General features: G+C 38.1%; 1 protein-coding gene across 1 annotated transcript in view; it reads left to right on the forward strand.

Moving 5' to 3' along the window:
- The window catches only part of lmbr1 (limb development membrane protein 1), a 44,197-nt gene that overhangs the window by 17,099 nt on the left and 2,420 nt on the right, over nucleotides 1-24,678 (forward strand). Inside the window, exons 6-15 of the mRNA XM_037694105.1 lie at nucleotides 4,127-4,253; nucleotides 4,370-4,438; nucleotides 4,530-4,594; nucleotides 5,865-5,937; nucleotides 12,786-12,875; nucleotides 13,916-13,992; nucleotides 14,464-14,541; nucleotides 19,826-19,899; nucleotides 20,158-20,248; nucleotides 20,860-20,926. Of these exons, the coding sequence (XP_037550033.1) occupies nucleotides 4,127-4,253; nucleotides 4,370-4,438; nucleotides 4,530-4,594; nucleotides 5,865-5,937; nucleotides 12,786-12,875; nucleotides 13,916-13,992; nucleotides 14,464-14,541; nucleotides 19,826-19,899; nucleotides 20,158-20,248; nucleotides 20,860-20,926 (811 nt within the window). The remainder of the gene's footprint in view (nucleotides 1-4,126; nucleotides 4,254-4,369; nucleotides 4,439-4,529; nucleotides 4,595-5,864; nucleotides 5,938-12,785; nucleotides 12,876-13,915; nucleotides 13,993-14,463; nucleotides 14,542-19,825; nucleotides 19,900-20,157; nucleotides 20,249-20,859; nucleotides 20,927-24,678) is intronic.

Here is a 24,678-nt window from a genome sequence, read left to right on the forward strand (position 1 = left end):
TCTATCTATCTATCTATCTATCTATCTATCTATCTATCTATCTATCTCTATCTCTATCTCTATCTCTATCTCTATCTCTATCTCTATCTATATATATCTATATATATATATATATATAAATAACTTTACATGCTCCTATTAAGAAGTTCATTAAGTTCAGAAAGTCTTTAGAAGTGTATTGCAAACCTTTACAGGGGAATGTCTGTCTTTTCTGCTTTCCGTCTTTGACACAGTCATTGCACTGCAGCTGACTGGTCTAAGGCTACACTAACAAGGTCCCTGAGCATCTGGCATGTCTTTGGCAAAAGTGAACAGTGTTTTTGCAAAAGAGTGAAAAGGGCCCTGCCCCCTTCCATACATATTACACTCCTGGCTCCTTGTTGCACGCTTCCCTGACAGTCAGCAGAAGGATGGTGTTCAGGATGATCTCTGCCACCACCTGCTGACCTGCTAAGGATTGATGGGAGCAGCTAGGAAACTTCTGTGAAACTTTCTTCCTTTTTGTGTTTTTTTTAGTTACTTTTTCTGGAAAGCTTTGCAACTTAAAGAATATAATTTCTCACTCTTGTTTGCCGTAGCATTCAGCTTCTAGAGCGAAGCACTAAAACAAGCACATTGATAGACATGAATCAGTTTGTCTGCTTTGCATGCTAAATTAAAAGCCTATGAACTGTTTGAATCCCACATTTTCTCCATGTATGAATTTTGGAGTTAGATTTCAGGTTTATTTTTTACTTTTTGTGTTTTGCTTTGCTCACACAATCCGATTCTTGTATGTTTAATGTTATATATGAAGTAGTTATTTTTCAGACAGGCCACTAAACATTTTTCTTGGAAATCTCTCCAATCTTGTATAAGCAAATCTGCAGTTATCCTACCCCTCTCTCTATGTCAGTGTGAGGATCAGGGGATGCTAAATATTTTAGAGCTGCTAAATTTAGATGTAATTACACATTTAGAATAGCAAGAATAGAAACTTTCAGCGTTCTCTCTGGATGCCAAGGCATAGTTTTTTTTTCCCCTCTGTTTTTTTCTCAGCCTTCACCAGCTGATAATTTTATCGTTGATCACTGATGATTTTTTTGAGCACCTACCATTTATAAGCCCAACTTGGGACCAAAGGCCCACATTATCTCTTCCGATTTCATTGACTGTGGAGAAAACGTGGTATATGCATCATGGATATACAAGGACCATGTAAAGCAGTCAAGATGGTCAGTCAGCTCTTTGTCTTGTTGAGTTAAATTATGTCTGACACTGGATTTTTTTTTTTTTCTCCAGCGAGGCAAGAACCAGGGATGATGGTAAAGAAGGTGATGAGCACTGCGTTTGCCCTAAATGATCTGAATGTGGAATGATTTGAGCCTTATAAATGATTGAGAGACCTATCTAAAGGGAATATACCATCAGCATGGCATGGGCAGCTTCTTAAGGTGGACTCATGTGCTTGAGTGGACACATGTCCTCCCTGTCAGTTTGGCGTGTTCTGATGCATCCTTAAGAGTGCTCGTGTGGGACGCAGCTGAAGTCCCTGAAAGCATTCTTCTCTCACCTCTTTTAACTCTGGGGAATGAGCGTTGCTCATATGTTGACTTCTCTCTTTTGTCAGTCTCCCTCTGGTGTTATCTTTTCTCTGGATGTTTTTGTATAATTGGTATCTGAACGTGCCTTTAAGATGCTAGAAAACAGGATTCAGCTAATGAAGAAGAGAGTCTGCAAAATTACTCTTGGTACTTGTCAGATTTATGAATATAATTAGCAAACTCCCATTTGTTACCTTCCATGATTGTGTCTCAGTTAATATGCATTTATTCATAATTCTCATTAAGATATTTCAAGGTTTTTCTTTGCATGCTGAGTTGAGGTCTTTTTACTTTTACCTTTAAAGTAGCTGTAGTGTCTATACTGACCACATTGAGGCACTCAAGATCCTGTCCATTTTCTCTTTAGTTGTGCTAGAAATTTCTACACTCAATGAGGCTTTTCCAGAATAACACTGTAAGTAGACGTGAGAGCCATGTAATTGCTCAATAATAGCAAAGCATTGCCACTCTGGGGATGATGTGAATAAACTTACATCCTTCTGTTTCTATGTGCAGTGGAGTGGCTCTGCGTTGACAGTGTGTATATCAAATGTTTGTGGACAAAGCATACGCATAGCATCGCACAAAGGAACTTTAAACTGAATTTAAACAGACTCTGAAGAGCGCACAACTTGTTGCACTGTGACAGTTTGAAAGGCAGATACTAAAGCACAGGTGTATTGGAACAGCACCCCAATTTAAAACTATTTCCATTTTATAAAGTGATTTTATGAATAATGGGGAATGCTCAGAGAGGGTCCCCCTTCATGTAATTTGTTGGCAAATGCTGAACAGCAGCCACTAGGCCATTATGTTGGTAACAAATTGCTCACATGTACCCAATTTAAACAGTGCTCAAAAAGCAGAGAACCCTTGTTATCCCATGCCTGTTTGGCTATCTGACATGTGTATGGGAACACCCATCTATCTTACTGTGCTTGACCAGTGTGCGTCTCCAGCAGGGGAGGAGTGTTTGGAAACTGTGAGAACAGGTAGAAAAATACTTTATTAACCACTCAGCAGTTTGTGACCCGGAAAACCCAAATTACCCCAAAACTCTGTCGTCTGCACAACCTGGAACATGACCACAGTGCTAATCAGCTCCATATGGGAGGTCTGCTCTTGATCGCAGACAGTAGCTACAGCCCTTATAGCACCCCCCTCCTCTTTTTAATTTCACCACTGCCACTATCAGCCTTTGTTGGACTCATTTTATAGACTCCAATATGTGTGTATAAAAGAGCCACTTCACACAGAAATCCATGGGAGCTTTTATGTGGTGTTTGTGCAGTGTTAGTAGAAATGATGCTGCTTTTAAAGTGAGGCAGGATGGAGTCGTATGGTCTTGTAAAGTGAAGTTTTATTTAGTGTTTGAAATGTGGATGTGAAACAATCCTTTAACTTTTTTTTTTTTTTCAACGTAAAGTCCACCCTGAACCAGGAGTTTTGGAAAGGTATTTGTTTATGTTTTAGTGTTTCAGTACATTTAGTTTGTTTTAAAAAAAATGAGAGAACAAATGGCAAGCTTCAAGATGGTATGGTGGTAAGTGCTGTTGGCTCGCAGACTTTCTGTATAGAGTTTTTATGTTCTCCACATGCATTTGTAGGATGCCTCAGGTTCTTCAGTTTTCTCCCATAGTATTGTTTTTGGAGTTTAATGGAAGTTTATAAATTGACCGTCTGAATAAGTATGCATTAGTGATGGGTAGTATCTGGATCTGATACAGTCAAGCCTTTCTCCGGTTATTTTCAGTCTTTGGAATAGCTGTTTGTCTAGAATTGCTTATCTTGTTGTATTATTATAGCATGTACTGTAATTTCAGGACATTGTTAGTTTTTATAATACATTTTTAATTGTCATTTTCTAGATTAGATAAGTGACATAGAATTAGTTTTCATTGTAACTGCATCACATAATAAAGGCTCATAACAAAACAAAATTATTTATTAATACCGGTATATAAAAAAAGTGTTTGAGAAATACATTTGGACTTTCTTTGTTCAAGGGCTCAAAAGTAACTGAATAGATGCATATAAAATCAGACAAACTCATTTAGTAATTTGTGAAAAAACAAAACAAAAAAAGAAAAAATTCTCATATAATGACTAATGTTTAATTGTAAAAGTTTGACATCAAGAACTTTTTTGTCATTTCTAAAACAGTGCTCCTTACGGTACAGTAGAATATAGCATGACATTTATTTTTTGACTTTACTTGTACATTACTTTTACACTGTTATACACCTTTTTTATTTTACTTCTCACACCGACAAGTACAGTAATTAAGAAGATGCCATAATATTTCTGTACATGTTTCTGTTCAGTGCCCTGAGATGACTTCTGTTCTGACTTGGCACTATATGAATTGAATTTAATACAATTTTTGAGCTTCATATGTGCTTTTTTGTGAATTAACTTAAACTGACACCAAACAATCAATCTAAAAGTAATTACTTATAAGGTCCTAATGGGTGGCCCATAAGCTGCTGTATATTATAAAGTTTCTTTCTGCCTATGATTCTATTTTATTTTATTCCCATCAGGGCATCAAGGCGCGTATTCTGGAGACATTTGTGATGCTCTTTCTTCTAGCTTTGCTCATTCTTGGCATTGTGTGGGTGGCATCAGCCCTAATTGATAATGATGCAACTAGTATGGAGTCACTTTATGGTATGTAATTTCAAATATTTTTTGCATAATACTCTTGATCACCTTGCTGTAGATTTATTTGATCAAATATTAAATCTACTAAAGTCGTTCCAAATACAACTTACTGTTTTGTTCAGATCTTTGGGAATTCTACCTGCCATACCTCTATTCTTGTATATCTCTGCTGGGAGGACTGCTTTTACTGAGTAAGCTAATTCTTGAAGCAAGCACAGTATCACAACAGTTGTAATGCTTAAACACAATTGTTAATCTCAGTGTTTTCTGTCTTCTGTGAAGTGTGCACTCCGGTTGGATTATCCAGGATGTTCACTGTCATGGGCCAGTTACTAGTGAAACCAACAGTAAGTATTTATCTAGCTTTAATATATACCGTATTTTTCGACCTATAAGTTGCAGTTTTTTGCATAATTTACATGCCCTGCGACTTATAGGCCGAAACGACATATTTATAAATTTTTTCCAATATTTATAATCCATTTTTTGGCTGAGATATGACCGTTTTCATTCATTCTGACTGAAAAAATAAAGCAGTACCACTTTCAGCCACTTGATGGCAGAAGAGTAGTTATAGCTGTATGGCATGCCGTTGTATCATGTAAACGTGGCTATAATGACAAATGCAAAAAAGATCAAGACAAAAACAACTGGACTTTATTTATAATACTTTTTACTTTCTTTTTTTTACTTTTTTGAATTTATCATATCCTGGATGACTGAGAATCTTCACCAGCTATTAATGACACAGTCGGCCTGCCATAGTCTCTCCATCTGCATTCTGCTCGCTGCTTGGAGCAACCGTCAAACCAGATGCACCACCCCGGCGAAATGCAGCTAATTTGACCATTAAAGTGCATTTATTAAGCAACTGTTACACTGAGACACACCGTTGCTATAATTTCGAGCAAACAAATAATTGTTTAGGTGTTTATCTTGTTAAATTTTGTACAGCGACTTGTCGCGTGCACGCGTTTACTTCCGCATATCGGGTTTTGAAATACAGCTGATATGACCATCAAAGTGCATTTATTAAGCAAACATTAGATTGAGACACTCATTTCGAGCAAACAAATAATTGTTTTTAAGTGTTAATCTTGTTAAATTCTTGTTAAAGTCCTCCCGGGCACGCTCCTGCGGTCGCCATTTGGCAGCCTATCGGTTTTTGGCACAACACCGGTCCTCATTTCCGGGTTCGGCCCACATTTCCGGGTTGTCAGCGGTGATGCGCAACAAACGTGACGCGTCAGCGCTGACGCGTAATAGATGCGACGTATACGGCGAAGCGACATATTTATGGATGTTTACACTTTATTAGACAAATATGGACTGATGCGACTTATAGGGCGGTGTGACATGTACGGTGGAAAATACGGTACATGGATAAGGTTAAAATACTTGAATTAGAGCCTACAACCATTAAGTTCAAAATATGTGTCAGATCTAAGACTGTTAAATCTGCTGTACCTAAAGCCCTTTCAGGTGTCCATTATAGTGCATGAAGGAAGACTACAAATACATCACCTACTCATCCTTCCATCTGCCATTGCTCCAGTCCCACTTTGGACCTAATTATAACCCATTTCATCTTTTCCTACTCTGCTCTCTCCCCTTTAGATCCTAGAGGACCTAGATGAGCAGATTTACTGCATCCATTTGCAGGAGGAAGCCCTTCAGAGGAGATTAAACGGTATGTCTGTAGGAGACGTGTTGGCACGTTATAGGCAAGGGTAGAGGTTGAGTGCACTATTGGGTGTGATAAAGCAGGACACACTGGAATCAATTAGCATTGAAAATTTAGTTTGGCGGACACAGACATTGACCAAAAATTCACACACACTTGACACAGGCTTTGCCCAACATTGTTTTACATTTATAACTTTCTGCTAAAGGTCAAAGAATGCTGAGTATGGTACTATGTTTAAAGTTTAGGAGGTTTGTCTCAAGGAGGCACTCCAAAGCCACTGTGACTGTGGATGAAATTCTCATTTACAGTCAGGCCAAGAATTGTATCCTGTTCAAAACGTAGGAAATTAAACTATTTTAGGGAATTTATGGCATGCTGCCATTTACATTAAAGAGCTGCTTTTTAGTGATCTCCAAAAGAGTACCATGAGTGGTGTGCCTTTCTTAAGACTATGCAGACAAAGAGAAAGTTTAAAGAGTTCAAGAATGGTAAAAATGTTATTTTTCTAGCCTGCATTTCCGTCCCATGTCCAGCCCTCTGTGTTCACTCAAAATCCTTGTTCGATGTTGAATAATCTGAAAACGCAGGAAGTCAAGTTCCAAAACCTACTTTAATATTAACCCAAGCACGTAACCAAGTGTACAGATGTGAGTCAATGAAGAAGACAAGCGTCCTTTCAAACCAGGAAGGTAGGAGAGATTCTTTCCTGATAGCTCATGTTTTTGAATGCACCACTGGCCTCCTCCATAGACAGCCACCAATGCGTACGGTTTCTTCAGGCTCATTCCACACGGCCCTGCTTTGAACTAACTGATAGAATAATTGTAATCTGTTTCTTATCATCTCTAAAACTGTTTGATCCTTACAAGCCACTGAGGGGAAAAATAAAACAACTGTGGTCAACACATGTCAGAGTGTTGACTGAGGCCACACTGCTGTTCGTTTTGTTTGTTAAAGAGGTGAGAGTTTTGGAGGGGACGGAGGATTTTGTTGAGCGGAGGATAAAACGGCATATCAGACATGAATGTTTTTGTGCACCTACTCGATGCCATGTATTTTTGTTGTTTATGCTCATATGTGAGGCTGAAGGTTCGGGTGGCATTCCTTTGATCTAAGAATTAAGTTGAAAACGGTTCAGGAACAGTTCACAGGACACACTCCAGAGACAGCAATGTTTTGTTGCTTCACCTGCATCAAGTTTGCCTAACAGATTATCTTCTGTCATAGTTTGTGTTTTGTAGACGTGGAGCGTTGAGCATTCATGTTTATTTACATGCTAAACCCTTTGTTGTCCTCTTTAGACAAGCAATTGCCTATTTACAGTAGCATGTAGTCTTAATTGCATGGATCAGTACATTATAGCTTGAACTGACTTATTAGCCATGTGTGCATACCTCCCTGAAGTAGAAACCCTTAGAGACATGCTGCACTATATTATGACCATGTTTTTGCAGTTGATATAAACTGCTGTCTATTCTGTGTTGCTTTAAAATTATCTTAAAAATCACAAAGATGTGAAAATGTTCTAATATACCAGACTGATGGACAGAAAAATGGGTTAAATGAATAACTATTGGAAACCTTGCTCTAGTTTTACGTTTGTTTTTTTATTAACTTTTTTAAAGATAATTACCGGTAACTGAAATAGTAAAACTACAATAAGTAATGGTATAAGCTACTTAAAAAAATTCTGATGCCGTTGGAGATTATGTGAGTGCTTTCAGTATACTTTGACAATTTGAGAGGAAAAAAAGAAAAATCTGTTTGACTGATTTAGTAATTCTAACTATTTTGTTGGTTAAAGTTTTATGGAGATTTAAAAAAAAAAACCTAACTTGTTGGAATAAAAAAAACAGTGGTCACTTATTACATATCTGTCTTTTGTGTTAATTTTATCAAAACAAAGTTTACTTGTCTTTAAATAGTTCGTATCTAAATTGTTAGTTATTTAATAAAATATATAAATGAAAATCTTGAAAATTTGCCACAAATTATTAATCTGCTTTAAGTTTAAGCAGTTCTGCTCAAGTGGACATTTACAGTAATTTGGTATAAAAATAAAGAATGTTTTTTTTTTTGCATCTTTTGTTTATTACATTTTTTTTAAATAAAAAATAAATGCATTATCAGTGCTCTGCCACAAGTTGTTGTGCTCTATGCAATTCTGAACAAAACAAACAGTTTTTATTATGTACACCTTTTATTGTTCAATTTGGCCAACGTTTGCCATAAATACAGTGATATAATCATTTAAACTTCTCAGGAAACAATCATATACATTAAAATAAATTTTTTATTTCATTATTAAATCTGATCAATTGAGTTATTTTATCAGTTAATGTTTGTTCCAGATTTTCAACATAAATTTTGTGAAATAAATCAGATTTTGCCTGCCTTTGTGAATAAATATTGGTACCGAACACATTATTATATTGGAAAACAATCATATTTTATAATATAATTGTGCCAAATTTTATAGTCCATCCATCCATCACCTTTACTCGCTTCTTCCTTATCGGGTCTCAGGGGTCACTGGTGCCCATGTCCAGCCATCACTGTGAAGGTGGGGGGCACCCTGGACAGGTCACAAGTCCATCACAGGGACACATGGAGACAAACGAGACAAACAACCATTCACTCTCTTACTCACACCTAGGGATATTTTAGTTACCAATCAGCCTAACATCTCAGGCTGTATTGAGAAACATTATGAGTATGTTTGCATTGAATGGTTTGTCTTAATTTGCAGCTGACGTACATAAATATATACTGCAGTAAAGCCAAAGTGATGCTCTCACAGTTTGGGACTGCCCTCATCAAGACCCTGATCTGCTGAAAACAGAGCAACACAGCGCTTGTCCAGATGCTATGCGGCACAATGACCTTGCTGTTGCCTTTTTTGTCTCAGCATGGTGTTTAGCATATTTGTGGATGACGTAATTTTTTGACTGTGGAGAAGGTTGGAGAGGATATGTTGAATTACTTTGAGCTTTCCTGGCTGCCAGAATACTCACTCAGCATCTCTGCCCTGCTGTAACTCAGTCTCTTACTTGACGGTGCCAGCAGAGGGAGAGGAAGGATATATGCAACTTCAGTATGGAATGATGTCATTGAGGATACTGCAGTTGAAGTCCTCTTCCTTTATACTGTTTGAACAACTTAAGACATAGTATTTTATTTCAAATGTACTGTTGCGTTCTTTGTGACAACGGTATTTTAATTTAAATAAATTCATCAATGCTTTATATCTATTTGTGACGTCTAAAATGATGTGAAAAAGTGATAAATGAAATAACTTGCAGCTCAGTAGATTTAATTTCCCTGAGGCATATTGTTAAGTTCATATTTGGAGATGAAGAGCCAGCTGAACTGTTTTTGACATTTCCTGTTGCGTTGTGTCTGCATTTGCTTGGAGGGTTCAAACTTTCCCCTGTTCAGATCCTGGGACAGGTACCATATCTATGACAGCTTTTGACATAGGCTTTTAGTTTTTTCTCCGTTTATCTCCCCTCTTTAACCTACTTCAACTCATCCAGACAGGGCGTGTCATAATGACAGAGGAAAGAAAACGGTCTGATCAAAGTGATTGGTCCTTCACTCCAGTAACAAAGATGAAAGATGGTATTTTTATTGCACACTAGTAATGGTGTAACACTGAACTAATTGGTCTTGATCTGCCAATCACCCCAGGGGATGCAAATGGATACTCTTCCTCTTTAGCTTCATGAAGCCTCTATGCTAGTGTGTCAAGCTGGAAGGAAAACAGAGTAAAATGGATAAATTAGCCCTAAATGAACCAGCCTTGTGGTTTTCCTGGAGAATCCCTTGCTGTCTTATCCAGCCCACTCAACCTGTTGTGGCATGTGTTAGACAGCTCCTGACACAAGAGATTGTTTTTACTTTGAATTCACATTGTTGAATTTTGAAATCATGTTGTGTATTAAGCAGAATTACTTGTTTTGATGGGATTGCCATATGAAGATAAAATATGCGAGAAGACAAAAGCATAGAGGTAAATATCATGTATTTTCTTTAAGTAGGTTTAATTCATGATTTACATATTAAGGCGTAAAAATCTGGTTCTCATCAGGTCTAAAAAATATAACTTCACGCAAAAACACTTGGCAAGCTACCAGTACTCTGGATTATTATTATTTTTTTACAAAACCTTTTTTCAAATACTCAAGTTGTACATGAAATACTTGTTTCACTACAAATTACCATACTTAGGAACTATAACTTGGAAAAAAATCTTCACTTTAGCTACATGAAGCTTGGGACAGGCATCAGCAAAGTGGACGGACAGAATAACTGAAGTTGCTTCAGTTCCTTCTTTGAAATTTGCAGTCGTTTATTTTTGCATAACTCTAAAATCCTGCCACAATTTTTCAGTCAGGTTGAGATAGTTGTGTTGAGTAGACCAAAGGAACACCCTGATTATTTTCTTTTTCAGTCATTTTGTTGTAATTTGTTTGTGCGCTTGAGATAATTGTTCTGCTGCATTACCCAGTTTCAGTTGAGCTTCAGCTGTTAGACACATGGTTTCACGGTTGACTCAAGAATACTTTGGTATACAAAAGTTAATGGTCTAGTTGTTGACTGCAAGGTTCCCAGGTCCTGTTGCTGCAAAACAAGCTTGGATCTTAAGCCTCCACCTCTGTCCTTGTCATTTAGTATGAAGTGTTTGTACAAAATACTGTTTGGTTTTCACCCATGCTGATGCTGTACAATATGATCAAAGATCTCCACTTAGATCTAATCTGTACAAAAAATGTTCTAAAACTCTCATTTGTTTGGGCTTTTCAAACAAAAGTTATGAGGCTTTTTTGTTTTAGAGGGAGAGAGGAGGCTAACTTCTGGTCACCCTTCCATAGGCCATATTTATTAAAACGTGAAAATGCAAGTAGAAAAAATACTGAAACTTACATTCTATCCAAAATTTGTGAAGTCTGATATGTGCATTTACTCTGACCTCTGGCCAGTCTAACATCACTGTAAACTTGCTTTGAATATCGACTCCTAGAAAAGATCTTTTGTAGTGGTGCTCACACTCACTGATGTCCATTTAACGAAACACTTTTGATTAGCAGCACCTGGCTGCTTGCTTATCCTTTTATTGCCAATGGAAGCAGTAGAATATTAATAATTTTTCACATGCTGCTTATACATTTTAGCTAATGACATAGTTTGTTGAACAGATTTTTTTTGTTGTTTCCTGTTGCAGAGCAAAGAGGGATAATTGGAAATACCCTTGTTTGTCCATCTGTGCATGTTTTGAGCATGATAACTTGAAAAATATGTGAGGTACCGACTTTCATTTTGGTTTGGCTGCATCTAGCCACAAAAAAGGTTCCTTTCAAAAAGTGGGTTGCAATGTCAAACTCTAACATGGCTGCCGCCTTATATGTTTTATATGCTAACCTTGTGAGCTGGATAACCTGAAAAAGAAGCAACATTCCAACTTCCGTTTTTGTGTGTGCCTCCATCTAGACATTAAAAGGGTTCCTTTCAAAAATAAGGTTGCCAAGTCAAAATCCAACCTTTTCTTTCATTCATCCTTTATTTATACAGGTTAGTCTCATTGAGTCACAAGGACTCATTTTCAAGAGAGACCTGTTTTAGACAAACCACAGGTAAGGTACATACAACAACATTGCCACCACCATCACTATATATATATATATATATATATATATATATATATATATATATATATATATATATAAATAAATATATATATACATATACATATACAGTGGTTCCTTGATACTTTGCGGTTCGACATTCGTGGACTCACTCTTTCGCAGGTTTTCAGAATAAGATTGTACACAACACACAATTGGCTTATTGATGGAAGGCGACCAACCACAGCATTGTGCTGAGGGGCAGACTGGCCATCGGGAGCACTGGGACATTTTCTGGTGGTCTGGCCTGCTCAATGTCTGTCACAGCAGAGACGCACAACAGGCAGGCGCACAACCTGTTGTGTGTCTCTGCTCTGCTGTGACAGACAGCCTCAGAACGAGAAAGGAGAGGGCAGGCGTGGGGTCCGTCTTTCCCCATTGCTACTGTGGAAGCTTCAGTGAGGCGGATATCAGAGTGAGTGTCATGGATTGTTTATTTAAAATAATCAAGCATGACCCAAACTGAGCCTTTAGTCCCCTTTGGCAATCACTGAGTGGGCCAGGCCACCTTGAAATGTCCTGGTACTCTCAATGGCCAGTCTACCCCCAGGATGGGCTCAATAACCATAGCACCAGTCTGTCTGCTTTCTTTTGCTGTGCTCTTTTAGAGCATTTAGAAAGTTGAGAACATTGCTAAGATTATTGCAAGAGTGTGGAAAGGGTTTGTAAAGCCTTAAAATAGATATAAACACTAAAATATAACATCCCTATTGCTTAAAAGTATAGTTTCCCCAAAATGATTGGGGTGGCCCTTTGGTCCAAGAGTAATCTATGGTGGCCAAGGCCACCACTGGCCACCTCCTGGCTTCGCCACCACGCCTGGCAGTAGATACAGTAAATGCTCCCCCCACTTGCCTTAATCTGTCCCCCTGTCTCTATTGTTATACACAGTGTAACTTCTAACAAATAGAATACCTTGCACCAGAAACATTCAGATTTACTTGCATTCCCTGTTCAATTCCAGTTCACAAAAACATTCATCTTGAAAACATTCACTATTCAAATCTCTGACAGGAGGCATCTGTGTACTTTTTGTTGACTATCATTCAGCAGGTTTAATGAAGTCAAAAAGACACAAAAAAGCTTAAGTTGAGCACAATTTATTTTTCATTTTTAATTGATTGATTAATTTATTGAATGTAAATGTACCCAATTTGTATTTCCCAGGCTCATCTATGCACACCTATGATCGAGGAAGTTTTACTCACCAACTCGACAAAGATTTGGAAAACATTAGAAATCAGAAGAATAAATTAGGTAAGTGTTTGTATTGTATTATATGACTAATGGATTTTATTGTCGAACCTTGAATTGCTACAGTAATGTATGCCAAAGATGCTAGCTTTTTTACATATTGCTGACAGGCAGCTGCTCCCTCTTCATCTGCCTTAATTTCTTAATTTGGACTTGGAGCTGAAATGCCTGATAATTTTCCATCCATTTTAGGATATTATAAATGAAGCCTGAGCCTTTTGGGGACCAGGGTGGGGGAGGGTTTGCACAAAGGCACTTAGGATATTGGACAAGATGCAAACTTTATATTGTAGCAAGCCTTTTAGTGATGTCATTAATTTAGAAGGATGGTGCATATAAAGTGCACTTGGCAAACTTCTCACTCGGGCATCCAGACTGAATACACTTTGAGAATATGGGGGGATAACAGGGTTGAAAATAACGACAGACAGTGGATATGGCAGAAACAAGAGGGAAGTTGCATACACAATTTAAGAGAGCTGTGTATGTTTAAAATACATAGTGCATGTGGTTTACAAGCTGTCAGCCGTGTCAAAAAAATATGACTAATCAGCTGTTGAAATATGAGGTAGATATAACATTGAAATGTTTCATCTGGCTTGGAAGAAAGTCACATTAGTTGCTTACCACATATTAAAACCAAAATATATATCACATTATTAATTTTGTTGCATCTCTTTTTATCTGGGATTTATTACTGTTTCCACTAATTAAGAAAATTACGAGTGGAGCTGATTAAAGAGGAAGAGCATTATTTTTCAAGGTTGGAAAATCTGTATTACCTGGAGGTGATGTGGTTTATGATGAAAGGAGAGATACTTTGTGTGTGCACACAATAAGTTTTACCAAAACAAGGAGTACAAACCTTATAAATAGGTTGTGTGGTTTCGGTAGTTGATGAACTCATTAATAAGTCACTGGTAGAAACAGGCTTGTAATGGAAATGTATTGGAAAAGTTGAAGTCATTGTGGAAATGTGTTATTAAAAGGTTTGCTATGCATATTTCTGAAGAAACATGACTTCATATTTTGTTTCCTCTCAGAGAGAAGAAAGAAAGCATCAGGATGGGAAAAGAACTTGTTGTATCCTATAGTGATGCTGATCCTGCTTGCAGGAACGGTGAGTGCTCAGACTGACCTATCAATGTGCTCAGATGTTTTTCTCATTTCAAAATTCAGTCTAGCTGATAGCCGCTATGACTTAAATCATCTTCCCTCCCCCCACTGAGTCTGGGTGGGGAAACTACTTTTGTTTAATAGCTGTTTAAGACAGCGCTGAATAGCCACCTGTAACAATAAATTATAGTGTGAGCATACTGTTTACGCCATCTTTTACTGTTAGATAAGGCAGAGAAGCTGTGTGGGGAAGAGCACATGCATCCACCACCTGCCTCACATTGTTTAAATCTAAAAGCTTTATGTTGGAGCGCTTTACAGTCACAAAATAGTTATTATAATTTAGCATACATCCAAACCAGTGAGGCACCTGCAATTCAAATATATTACAATGGCAGATTCTTTGAGGATTTGATAAATCTTTTTGTAATTATACTATGTGTAAACAAATCTATATCTTCCTCTGTGTCTGCAGACAATCTCTGTTATTATGGTGGCGCTGAATATCCTCTACCTTCTAGTGGATGAGACCGCTATGCCCAAGGGATCCACAGTAAGTCTTCTGTCTAACCGCAGTACAGTTTAGTCATCTTACTTGCACACCAAAACACATCTTGAATGTAAACTGTAGAGGAGGTTGCCTATCAGACCATGAGATCCTCATTTCTAGGCTTAAGCAGTGGGTGGGCATCACAGGTTCAGCACTCAAATGGTTTATGTCCTACCTTATCGATAGAAGTTTTTATGTCAACATCAAGGATTTTATTTCCACATCAGTGGTTCTTTGGTGGGGGGTACCACAGGGCTCCATTCTTGGACCTCTTTTTTTCTTTATACCTGCTGCCACTAGGTGCCATTTTTCATAAACATGACATTCCTTTTCATTTTTATGCTTATGACTGTCAAATGTACTTCCCTCTGAAGCACACTGGTGTTCGCTCTATCCAACTTCTCCTTGACTGCCTGGTCGACATCAGGGATTGGATGGCTTTAAATTTCTTACATTTTTATGAGAAAAAGACAAGTCATATTATTTCCACCTAATGGTACCAACAGGAAGTCTGCATCAACCTTTCCTCTCTGGCTTCATTTGAGAAACGTATTGTCACTAATCTGGGAGTGAAAATGGACCCTTCTGCTTTTTTCAGTTGAGGTGACTGTCTAAATTAAAGCCTGTAATGTCCTAAAGTAATCTTGAGACAGTAATACTTTCTTTCATAAAGTTTTGTTTTATTGTACAACACTTTGGTTGGCCTTGTTTCTGTTTTTAAGTGCTTTATAAATAAAGTGGTATGATATGGTATGGTATTTTATGGTATGGTATGGTATCAGAACTGCCATGTCCTTGGCAGAGACATAAATCAAATTCCGGATATGCTCAGGTGCATGTTAGAAGAAAAGAGCTCTACAGATGGTAATCGGGCTCAAACCATGTGCTACTGGTTTTGTTTTGGAAATCCTTTCAGAGTCATTTCACAGCAGTGTGCAGACTCAATGAGCTTGTTACGTGTCTCATGTCTACTGCGATTGAATAAAGCTGCGTTTACCCCCAAGTAAGAGGTTCTCACTGTGAAGCAGATCAAGAGTGTGGAATGGTTTTTAGAGGTTTTTATCTTTATCTAACATGTGACCTGTTTTAAGCTTTTTGTATCTCATAAACAATGTCAGGGGTGCATACGTGTGTGTGTGTATAAACATGCATTTATGGCTGCATTCTTGTCTGGAAGGGCAACATTATGTATCTTATTTCTCTCACATTAAGTTTTACGTCTTGCGGGCAACTTTCATAGCTGCCCTTGACATTCCAATTATTTTATTGAGATGTTTTCTTTGACATGACGCATCACTGAAAATCCCCCAAATTACACTTGTCATGTAGTTTGAAGATGTCCTCCCTGATAGTATGGCCCCACTAAATGGTTTATGCATTTGTTGAGCTGGATGGATGCCACATCTCTGATCTGATCTCACTAAGAGAGGAGGAGAAGAGGAAGGGGTTTAGTCTTCTTAAACAATCAATACTGATAAGAAATCCATCTTTCTTTAAACTACTCTCCAACTACTGTTCTCAGCCCCTGTGGCACAAAAATTCCCCCTGCCCACAGTCAAGGACAGTGCAAAGGAAGTGGCATAAAAACAAAGAGAAAACATCTGGTTTGACATCTGGACATGCCACTACCAGTGCAGGTATACTCAGACCGTGGGAAAGTCAAATGAGACACTGATACATTAATTGCTATAGGAAAAGAGCACTTGTCAACATTTGCCTTCTTTTCCATCTAAGCATCTTGCTGCAGTCAACTTACTGATCAGTGTTTCACTCAGCTTTACAGAGCTGAAGGATGAAGTATTAGCAGGAAAAATAGTCATCACAGCTTCTGTAAAAGCATGCCGAATTTTACTGCTTTATGAAGAAGCACTGAAAGGCTCTAATAAAATAGTTACTGCTGGCCCTTTGCTCTTGTGGTCGTCACACTTGACTTTGCATTTTGTAAAATGGACAATAAGCTGTGGGTTAATAGCAATTTTACACCCCTCTTGAGTTAGCCTTTTTTTAAATTAAAATAGAGGAATAGTTTTGACAGTGTTTGTAGAGCTGTTGCCTCTCATTTAGAAGGTTGCCAGATTGAATCCTGGCCTGAGACCTTCCTGGGTGGAGTTTGCTTATTTTCTCCTTGCATGCGTGAGTTTTCAGAGTCAGAGATTCTATATTGTCGTTCGCACCACATGTGGTACATGTGGTGGGACGAAATTATGTACACAGGGTCCCAGTTACATCCAATAATAAAATGTAAAAGAAAAACAATGATAAAAAACAACAAACAAGATATGAACTAAGAAAAACATCAACTAAAAATACACTATGCACTAGTAGCATAAAAACATTGTCGAACAGCAGCATGAACATGAGTCTGTGTGAGCAGATGAGCACACATGAACACATCAACATGAAACAGATCAGCAGCAACATGATGTGATTTTTCACAGTGATTATTCTAGTTAGACGTTCATGAGTCTAACAGCCTCAGGGTAGAAGCTGTTCCTCAGTCTAGTGGTTCTACACTTAATGCTCCTCAACCTCCTTCCTGAGGGGAGCAGGGCAAAAAGTGTATGTGCTGGGTGAATGACCTCCCACTGACCAAATACTTGCATGGTAGGCTAACTGGTAACTTGTTCCTGTGAGTGAGAGTGAGAGTCAGAGTCAGAGTCAGAGTTTCTTTATTGTCATTCGCACCTCATGTGGTACATGTGGTGGAGCGAAATTATGTACACGGGGTCCCAGTTACATCCAACAATAAAATGTATAAGAAAAACAGTAATAACATCTAAGATATGAACTAAGAAAAACATCAACTAAATATACACTAAGCACTCATAACATAAAACATTGAACATCAGCACAAACATGAACATGAGTCTGTGAGCAGATGTGCACGCATGAACACATCAACATTGAAACAGATCAGCAGCAACATGAAACAGATCAGCAGCAACATGATATGGTTTTTCACAGTGATTATTCTAGTTAGAGATTCATGAGTCTAACAGCCTCAGGGTAGAAGCTGTTCCTCAGTCTAGTGGTTCTACACTTAATGCTCCTTAACCTCCTTCCTGAGGGGAGTGGGGCAAAAAGTGTGTGTGCTGGGTGGGTGGGGTCCTTCATGATGCAGGTGGCCCTCTTCCTGCATCTGGAGGTGTAGATGTCTGTGATGGTGGGGAGACTGATTCCAACAGATTTCTGTGCAGCCTTCACCACTCTCTGCAAAGCTTTTCTTTCTGCAGCTGTGCAGCCTCCATGCCACACATTGATGCTGGAGCACAGGATGCTCTCCACTGCACACCTGTAGAAGGAGGTGAGGACTGAGCTTCCCAGACCAGCTCGCCTCAGCCGTCTGAGGAAGTAGAGTCTCTGATGAGCTTTCTTGATCAGGCTGGTGGTGTTGTTGCTCCAGCTGAGGTTGTCATTCATGTGTACACCCAAGTACTTGTAGCTGGAGACCACTTCCACTGCAGATCCTCTTATGTTCAGGGGGGTGTAGGTGTTTTTGTTCCTTCTGAAGTGAGAGAGAGAGAGTGAGAGAAAAAGAAAGAAAGAAAAAAAGAATGGTTGTTTGTCTCATTGGTCACCATGATTTTTTTTTTTTTTTTTGCTTGTTGCATTTCTGATTCTACACGGCCTGACCAAAAAAAAAAAAAAAAATTAAAATTAAATTAATTAAAATTAAATTAAATACTGAAATTGGGTTAAGAACTGTCCATCGCATTATTAAAAACTGGAAGGATAGTGGGGACCCATCGTCTTCAAGGAAGAAATGTGGCCGAAAATAAATCCTGAATTATCGTGATCGACGATCACTTAAACATTTGGTGAAATCAAATCAAAGAAAAACAACAGTAGCACGCAGGGCTATGTTTAGTAGTGAAAGTAAGAGCATTTCCACATGCACAATCAATCAATCAACCTTTATTTATACAGGTAAATCCCATTGAGCCTCGAGGACTCATTTACAAGAGAGACCTGATAAATGTGAAGGGAACTCAAGGGATTGGGACTGAACAGCTGTGTAGCCTTAAGAAATCCACTAATCATTGAGGCTAACGGGAAAACAGGCTTCCATTTGCTAGGGAGCATAAAGATTGGACTCTGGAGCAATGGAAGAAGGTCGTGGTCTGATGAGTCCAGATTTACCCTGTTCAGACTGATGGGCGCATCAGGGTAAAAAGAGAGGCAGGTGAAGTGATGCACCCATCATGCCTAGTACCTAGTCATCAATGCAAGATCTTGGTGAAAAATAAACGCAACACTGGATGGAAATAGATCTTGTGACATTGCAGAAGCTTATCGAAACAATGCCACAGCGAATGCATGCCGTAAACAAAGCTAAAGGCGGTCCAATGAAATATTAGTGTGTGACCTTTTTTTTTTGGTGACAACTTTTTTTTGGGCAAGTATTGTATTTTGTAACATAGTCAGTTTTTCATTTGATATTGCAAACAAGTCTTAATTGCTTATGTACTTGTATTTTAGAGTGTACACACAACCTTAATGCATGCTTACAATTCCTGCATTAATAAATGACATCAGCGGGCGTCAGCTAAGCTTTCTGTGTAAGAGCACTGCACCTTGGGTTTGCAGTAAGCTCCCAAACATGACAATTGCATTACAAGGCATAAAACAACATAGTAGGCTTCCTTTTTCCGTGAAGGCTTCTTTTTAGAACGACAAAGTTTACAACAATTGTTTTTGTATTGTAGGTGTTTCATACAGGTTCCAGAATCTTTAAATGATTAGTCCTTGTACTGAGTACAACAAAAGCAAATATTAATCATTTGACTAAACAGTTGCTTATTTAGATTGATATAATTTTTTCACTGCTTTAGTTTCAGAAGACTTCAGCAGGAAAAGAGGTGGAAGTTGAGAATGGGTGGTGGTGGTGGTGGGGTGGGTTATGTCGGGTGTATTTGCTTAAGAATTTGTTTAGTTGTTTTTATGTTTTTGGCATGCTTTCAGTCTGTCTAACCGTCTTACCGTAAGCAATGTGCCGTTTTTGTTTGAACACCTGTTCACATATTGTATGATCGACAGTGATTTTCAAAAAGCCTCTTTCATCTTTCATTCATTATTTATCCAGTTTTGTTCAGTTTTCACAAGTAGAAAAATTATTTGCACAACACAGAGCTACCTACTTTACAAGTCTTTAATTGCATATGTCCAACTGCAAACACCTTTTGTTATTTCCCTTTTTTTTATTTGGGTTGTGTTCATATTTAACTTGTGATTTGTGCAATAAAAGCAAATGAGTCATTTTTTTATTATTTCTATGTCCATCTTGCAGGACCGTGGCATTGGAAATACCTCCTTGTCCACATTTGGTGTGGTTCAGGCAGTGCTCGAGATCATCCTCATGTTGTATCCTTTAAGTGACCTCCCCTTTGTCTGTGACCAGAGTAGCATGCTCCATGACCAAAGGCAACATTACCAAGGCAGTTTTGTTTACCCAGGACATAGTTCAGCCGAACACCTTCCGGAAAACACGTCGTCTTGTTTCATCACCTTTTATTATACCTGAAAAGGTGCAGGCTAAAAACACATTTAAGAAACTCTCAGTGAAGCTTTTTTTTTTTTTCCAGCAAAGTGATTTTGGTCCTTGATTGATTTGCTGAACAGCTACTTGATGGTGTCTTCCGTCGTTGGCTTCTACAGCTTGCGTGTCTTTGAAGGACTCACGCCTAGGAAGGATGACACGACCATGACAACGGTAAGGTGGGGTGTAAGGACAGAGAAGTGGGGGCAAACGGGGCAGAAATTGCTAAGAGGTGCTGATGTGTTAGGGCCCCCAGAGTTTCATCCATTTCCTTTTATTTTTCCTCTTTTCCTTTCTCCTGCGGCTCTCTAAAGTTTTCTTAAAGGCCTCTCAAAAAGGCTTTAGTTGATCTGTCCAATATTTGTTTGTGGGTTGCGTAAACACTGACAAAGTGCAAGCTCCTTTCTTATACATCAGAGGGAGAACAGAGTTTTTTGAGGGGATGTGGGGTGAAGGGGAGTGGAGGATGTGTGCTCTGTTCAGCCTATAGTGTGGCATCTATTCACTTGGTAATGAGTTTGGGAGTGGTACAGCTTGTTAACTAGCCATGGCGCTTCAGTGAAAGGGCTTGAAAGGACAATGGAGGGAACCTGGTAATGAGCAACTTCAGAGGTACTAATTGTGTAATATGTGGAACTAATTTAACATCAAGTGGTGTGTATGTGTGTGGGCACATCATGACTGAATTGTCAGCTTTTCTTTAACTTTACCACTTTTTATAGTCACCCCCTACAAGCCATACATTATGAATGAAATGAAATGGAGTGATTTGGCTTTATTTTTAGATCATTGGCTGCTGTGTGTCTATCCTGGTCCTGAGTTCGGCTCTTCCAGTAATGTCCAGAACTCTCGGTGAGTATATTATTTTGTGTGACTTGTCTGTGGTCTGATAAAACTGCGTTTGATTAGCTCATTTTAGTATAGAGACCAATAATTAAAACTAGGGATGGGGCCGATCCGATCCATTATTGGTATCGGCCTCCGATACCAGCAAAATTTACATATCGGATTTTCCAATCCACCTGCCGATATTTCCGATCCATGCATGTCTGTGGTTACGCTGCATGTTGGCTTCAAACTATGGGATGGATTTCCTGAACGGCGGCGTGTCTCATGAACTCAGAGTAATAAGACCCGCCACACATTCAGGAAATCCAGTTCATAGTTTGCAGCCAGCTACAATGTGAGTGCTGAGTTAGCAGCACTGTTGCTAACAGCTAACAAACTTTTCATCAAAACATATCCGCTGTGTGGAAGTATTTTACACTAAACACCACAAAACAAGACGGGAACGTGCAATGTCTGCAGAGCCATAGCGCCACATTAAACCGCGGTAAAGTTAGTTTTACGATGGACATTCGAGCTCCGTGGCTTCAGCGGGGCGCTGCTCTTTGCTCAACCCAAAACAAGCGACTCGACACCGGCCAGCTGCGTCCAATCTGCCGTGCTCAGTCTGCCCGTCTCCGAGGTTCCGAGGAGGGACAGACTGAGCACGGCTGCCCCAAATCAGGCTGCTTGCTTCGGACTGAACAAGAAGTAGACGTCGCTGAAACCACGGAGCTCAAATGTTTACAGAGAAGTTGCTAAACTTCATCATAATTAATGACCAACCACTATCAGTTGTAGAAAACGAAGGATTTCACAGCTTGATACTTGCAGCCAAGATATAGTTTACCCTCCAGGAGATATTTATCAGTACAACAGTAGACAATCATAAAAAACACATGATTTGAAAATTATAATAAAAACAAAAACAGCTACATTATATAGTGATGTAAAATACTAAAAACAGGAAACATGTCTGTTGGTTTATGCCATGAACTTAGCAGATGTTTGAAGCCATTTAACATTTTATTTAATTTAATTCATTTATTCATTCATTTAAATGAATCAAAATAAAAATAAAAAAACCATCAAAGAGAAAATGTTGAATGAAAAGAGTGCAGAAAGAAGAAAAAAATCTTATATCTGCCCCTTATAAAATATAAAACAACTTTAAACAATCACTTAAATTAGTCACTTTAATATCCACTTTAAAGCTAGGAATAAAAAGAAACATGTTTTGTGTTAGCAGAATTTAATTCTAACTTTAAAACGTATCCAACATTAATAAAACTTGCCTCAAGTTGCCTTTTTGGACATGCATGCATATATTTGTACAGATTGTACTTGAGAGGAGATTATTACAGCCTCATATAAAATCAATGATGATCATGATATCGGAACTGGATCGGTATCGGTCGATACACAGATCTAGGTATCGGGATCGGATCGGAATTTAAAAAAGTGGATCAGTGCATCCCTAATTAAAACAGTCACCCTCAATTTGGCTCCCAAGGGTCTGTGTACAAGAACTACTTAAAATCACATTTCAGTTAATCAAGAAAGATGTAGATTGAACAGAATTTTTGACGCTCCACAAAGACATCACCTTGATTAATAAAATCCAAGTACTGGATATGTTCCTCTCCCACAGCCATTTAAATGTTTCCATATTCCCTACAGTGGTGAAAACAAAGTGGAGTAAAAAGGATAAAAAAAATGACAGGAGTGGCACCATCATAATGGCACTAATAAACACAGAGTGCAGAGCCCAGCTGTTTAAATAGCACTTTTCTGTGAGTATGTGTGAGTTAAGGAGGAGAATGGGAAGGAACAAACATACAGTGAGTCACTGGGAGCTTTACAAAATATCAACAGGTTCTGCTTTATGACACTGAATAATTGAAGGGAATAGATGCATGAGAAAGAGTTGAAAGTAAAAAAGCTTCCCATAAAAAAAAAAAAAAAAGACGTATAGAACTGAGTGAAACAAAGTGAGATGTTAAAAGACACAAAAGGATATTTTGTGTTTATATGAGGTGTTTTTGTGTGTATCAGTAAAAGAAACATGTACTCTATTACTGATTGGGGGAAGCATGCCACAACAAACTCTACTTAATGTTAGAGATGCACCTAAGTTTGTAAGCTGATTTCAGTTTTTTTTTTTTTTTTTTTTTGCACAGCTCTGTCTAGTTCTGATTTCTCATTTAAAACCAAAATACTTTTTACTAAATTATGTGTAAATAAATAAAAAAATGACTGCAGGTATTATAATGTATTTACAGCAAAACACTTTGTATTTTCTTCAGAATGGCACCAAACTATTTTCTTTCTCTTTCTGTCACTGGTAGTCTATAATAATAATAATCTCCATCCACATACACAAAAAAATAATTATAGTAACAACTCATTTGTAAGACACAGCATAGGTCCTTAACTTTTTTGTATTTCTCACAAAATAAAGTGCATTATAACAAATTAGTTAGAGAATTTTGTTCTTCAAGACCCTATTTTAAAATATATTACAGTAGTATTTGAAGTGAAAAATTATTCCATGTATGATGGGTGAGATTGTCATTAATTTTATTGGAAATTCTCTTTATTTTTAAACCTGTTACAGATAGTACATACAACTCACTTCAAGTCTGCTTCACTTAGTAAAAACGCACATAAAACGAGCTACAGTATTCCTAGTATAAATCAGTCGATTTGCTATGGTGCGTTCACTGACTGGCGTGAAAATATCTATTTTTTTTGCCTTTTGGATTGATTGGTCACGTTCCAACTGATAGGTGCATTCCTTCTTAATATCCGAGACATTAACAAACGTCAGTCACTTTAGATACATATTAGGATTATTAAGAATCAGATTGAGAATCTTAGCAGAAAGACCAAACTAATCACATTTTTTTTTTTTTATAACACTTTCAAAATAGCTGACAAAACAAATTGTGAATGAATGATAAGCTGTAGACTAATGTCTGTGGTGCTGTATTGTAAATATTCTATTAACATTGTAAAGGCTGATATTATTTAGTATTAATTTATTTTTACCTCTAATTAGATTTTTCAAAATGACCAAACCAAGATCAAAACCTTTGGTATTAGAAACAAATTTGGCCCGACCGCAGTGCCTGGCTGCGTTGACTGGTTGACTGAGGTCTCAGTCATTTTTCTCCCTGCCTCTTCACAGGCAATTTTGTTAAAGGTCCGTGATGCTTGCCAAACTGCTTACTGCGGCTGCAAATACATCTCCCCCAGACACTGGATCGATAGCTCAATCTAATTGACGGCAAACATTGTGAAGATGTTACAGGAGAAGTAGCGTCTAGAGACCAGGGTTTCTTCAGTCTGACACATCTGAATATGACATCTGCATTCCGATTATAGGAAGGGTTAGATGTCGCTGTATAAATATCTTGTAATATTTGCTGTGCAGGTTCATCATTTTCTAATCCACTAAAACAGTTGTTCCAGATAGTAATGTATAAATGTGACCCATCACATTTGGGCATAGTAAAAAATGCACATTTTCAGATTATTTACCTTTGAAGCTACAATTTGATATTTAGATCATCCGGAAATCATGAGCGGTTACCTTGCTAATCGGGAATACCCCTGGAAAAGCAATCAGAATTATTATTATTTTTTTGCATATTCTAAAGAGGATTTCTTGATGTCATTATAAAGACAATGCAAGTAGCGGGGGGGGGGGGGGGGGGGGGGGGGGCCTTGGTGGATTTCTTCTGCGGTGCTGCCGCAGGAAGATTTCAATAAAAATG

This window comes from Nematolebias whitei, chromosome 20 (genome assembly GCF_014905685.2).
Source record: "Nematolebias whitei isolate Nwh7 chromosome 20, NemWhi1, whole genome shotgun sequence".
In the NCBI taxonomy this organism is placed as follows: Eukaryota; Metazoa; Chordata; class Actinopteri; order Cyprinodontiformes; family Rivulidae; genus Nematolebias; species Nematolebias whitei.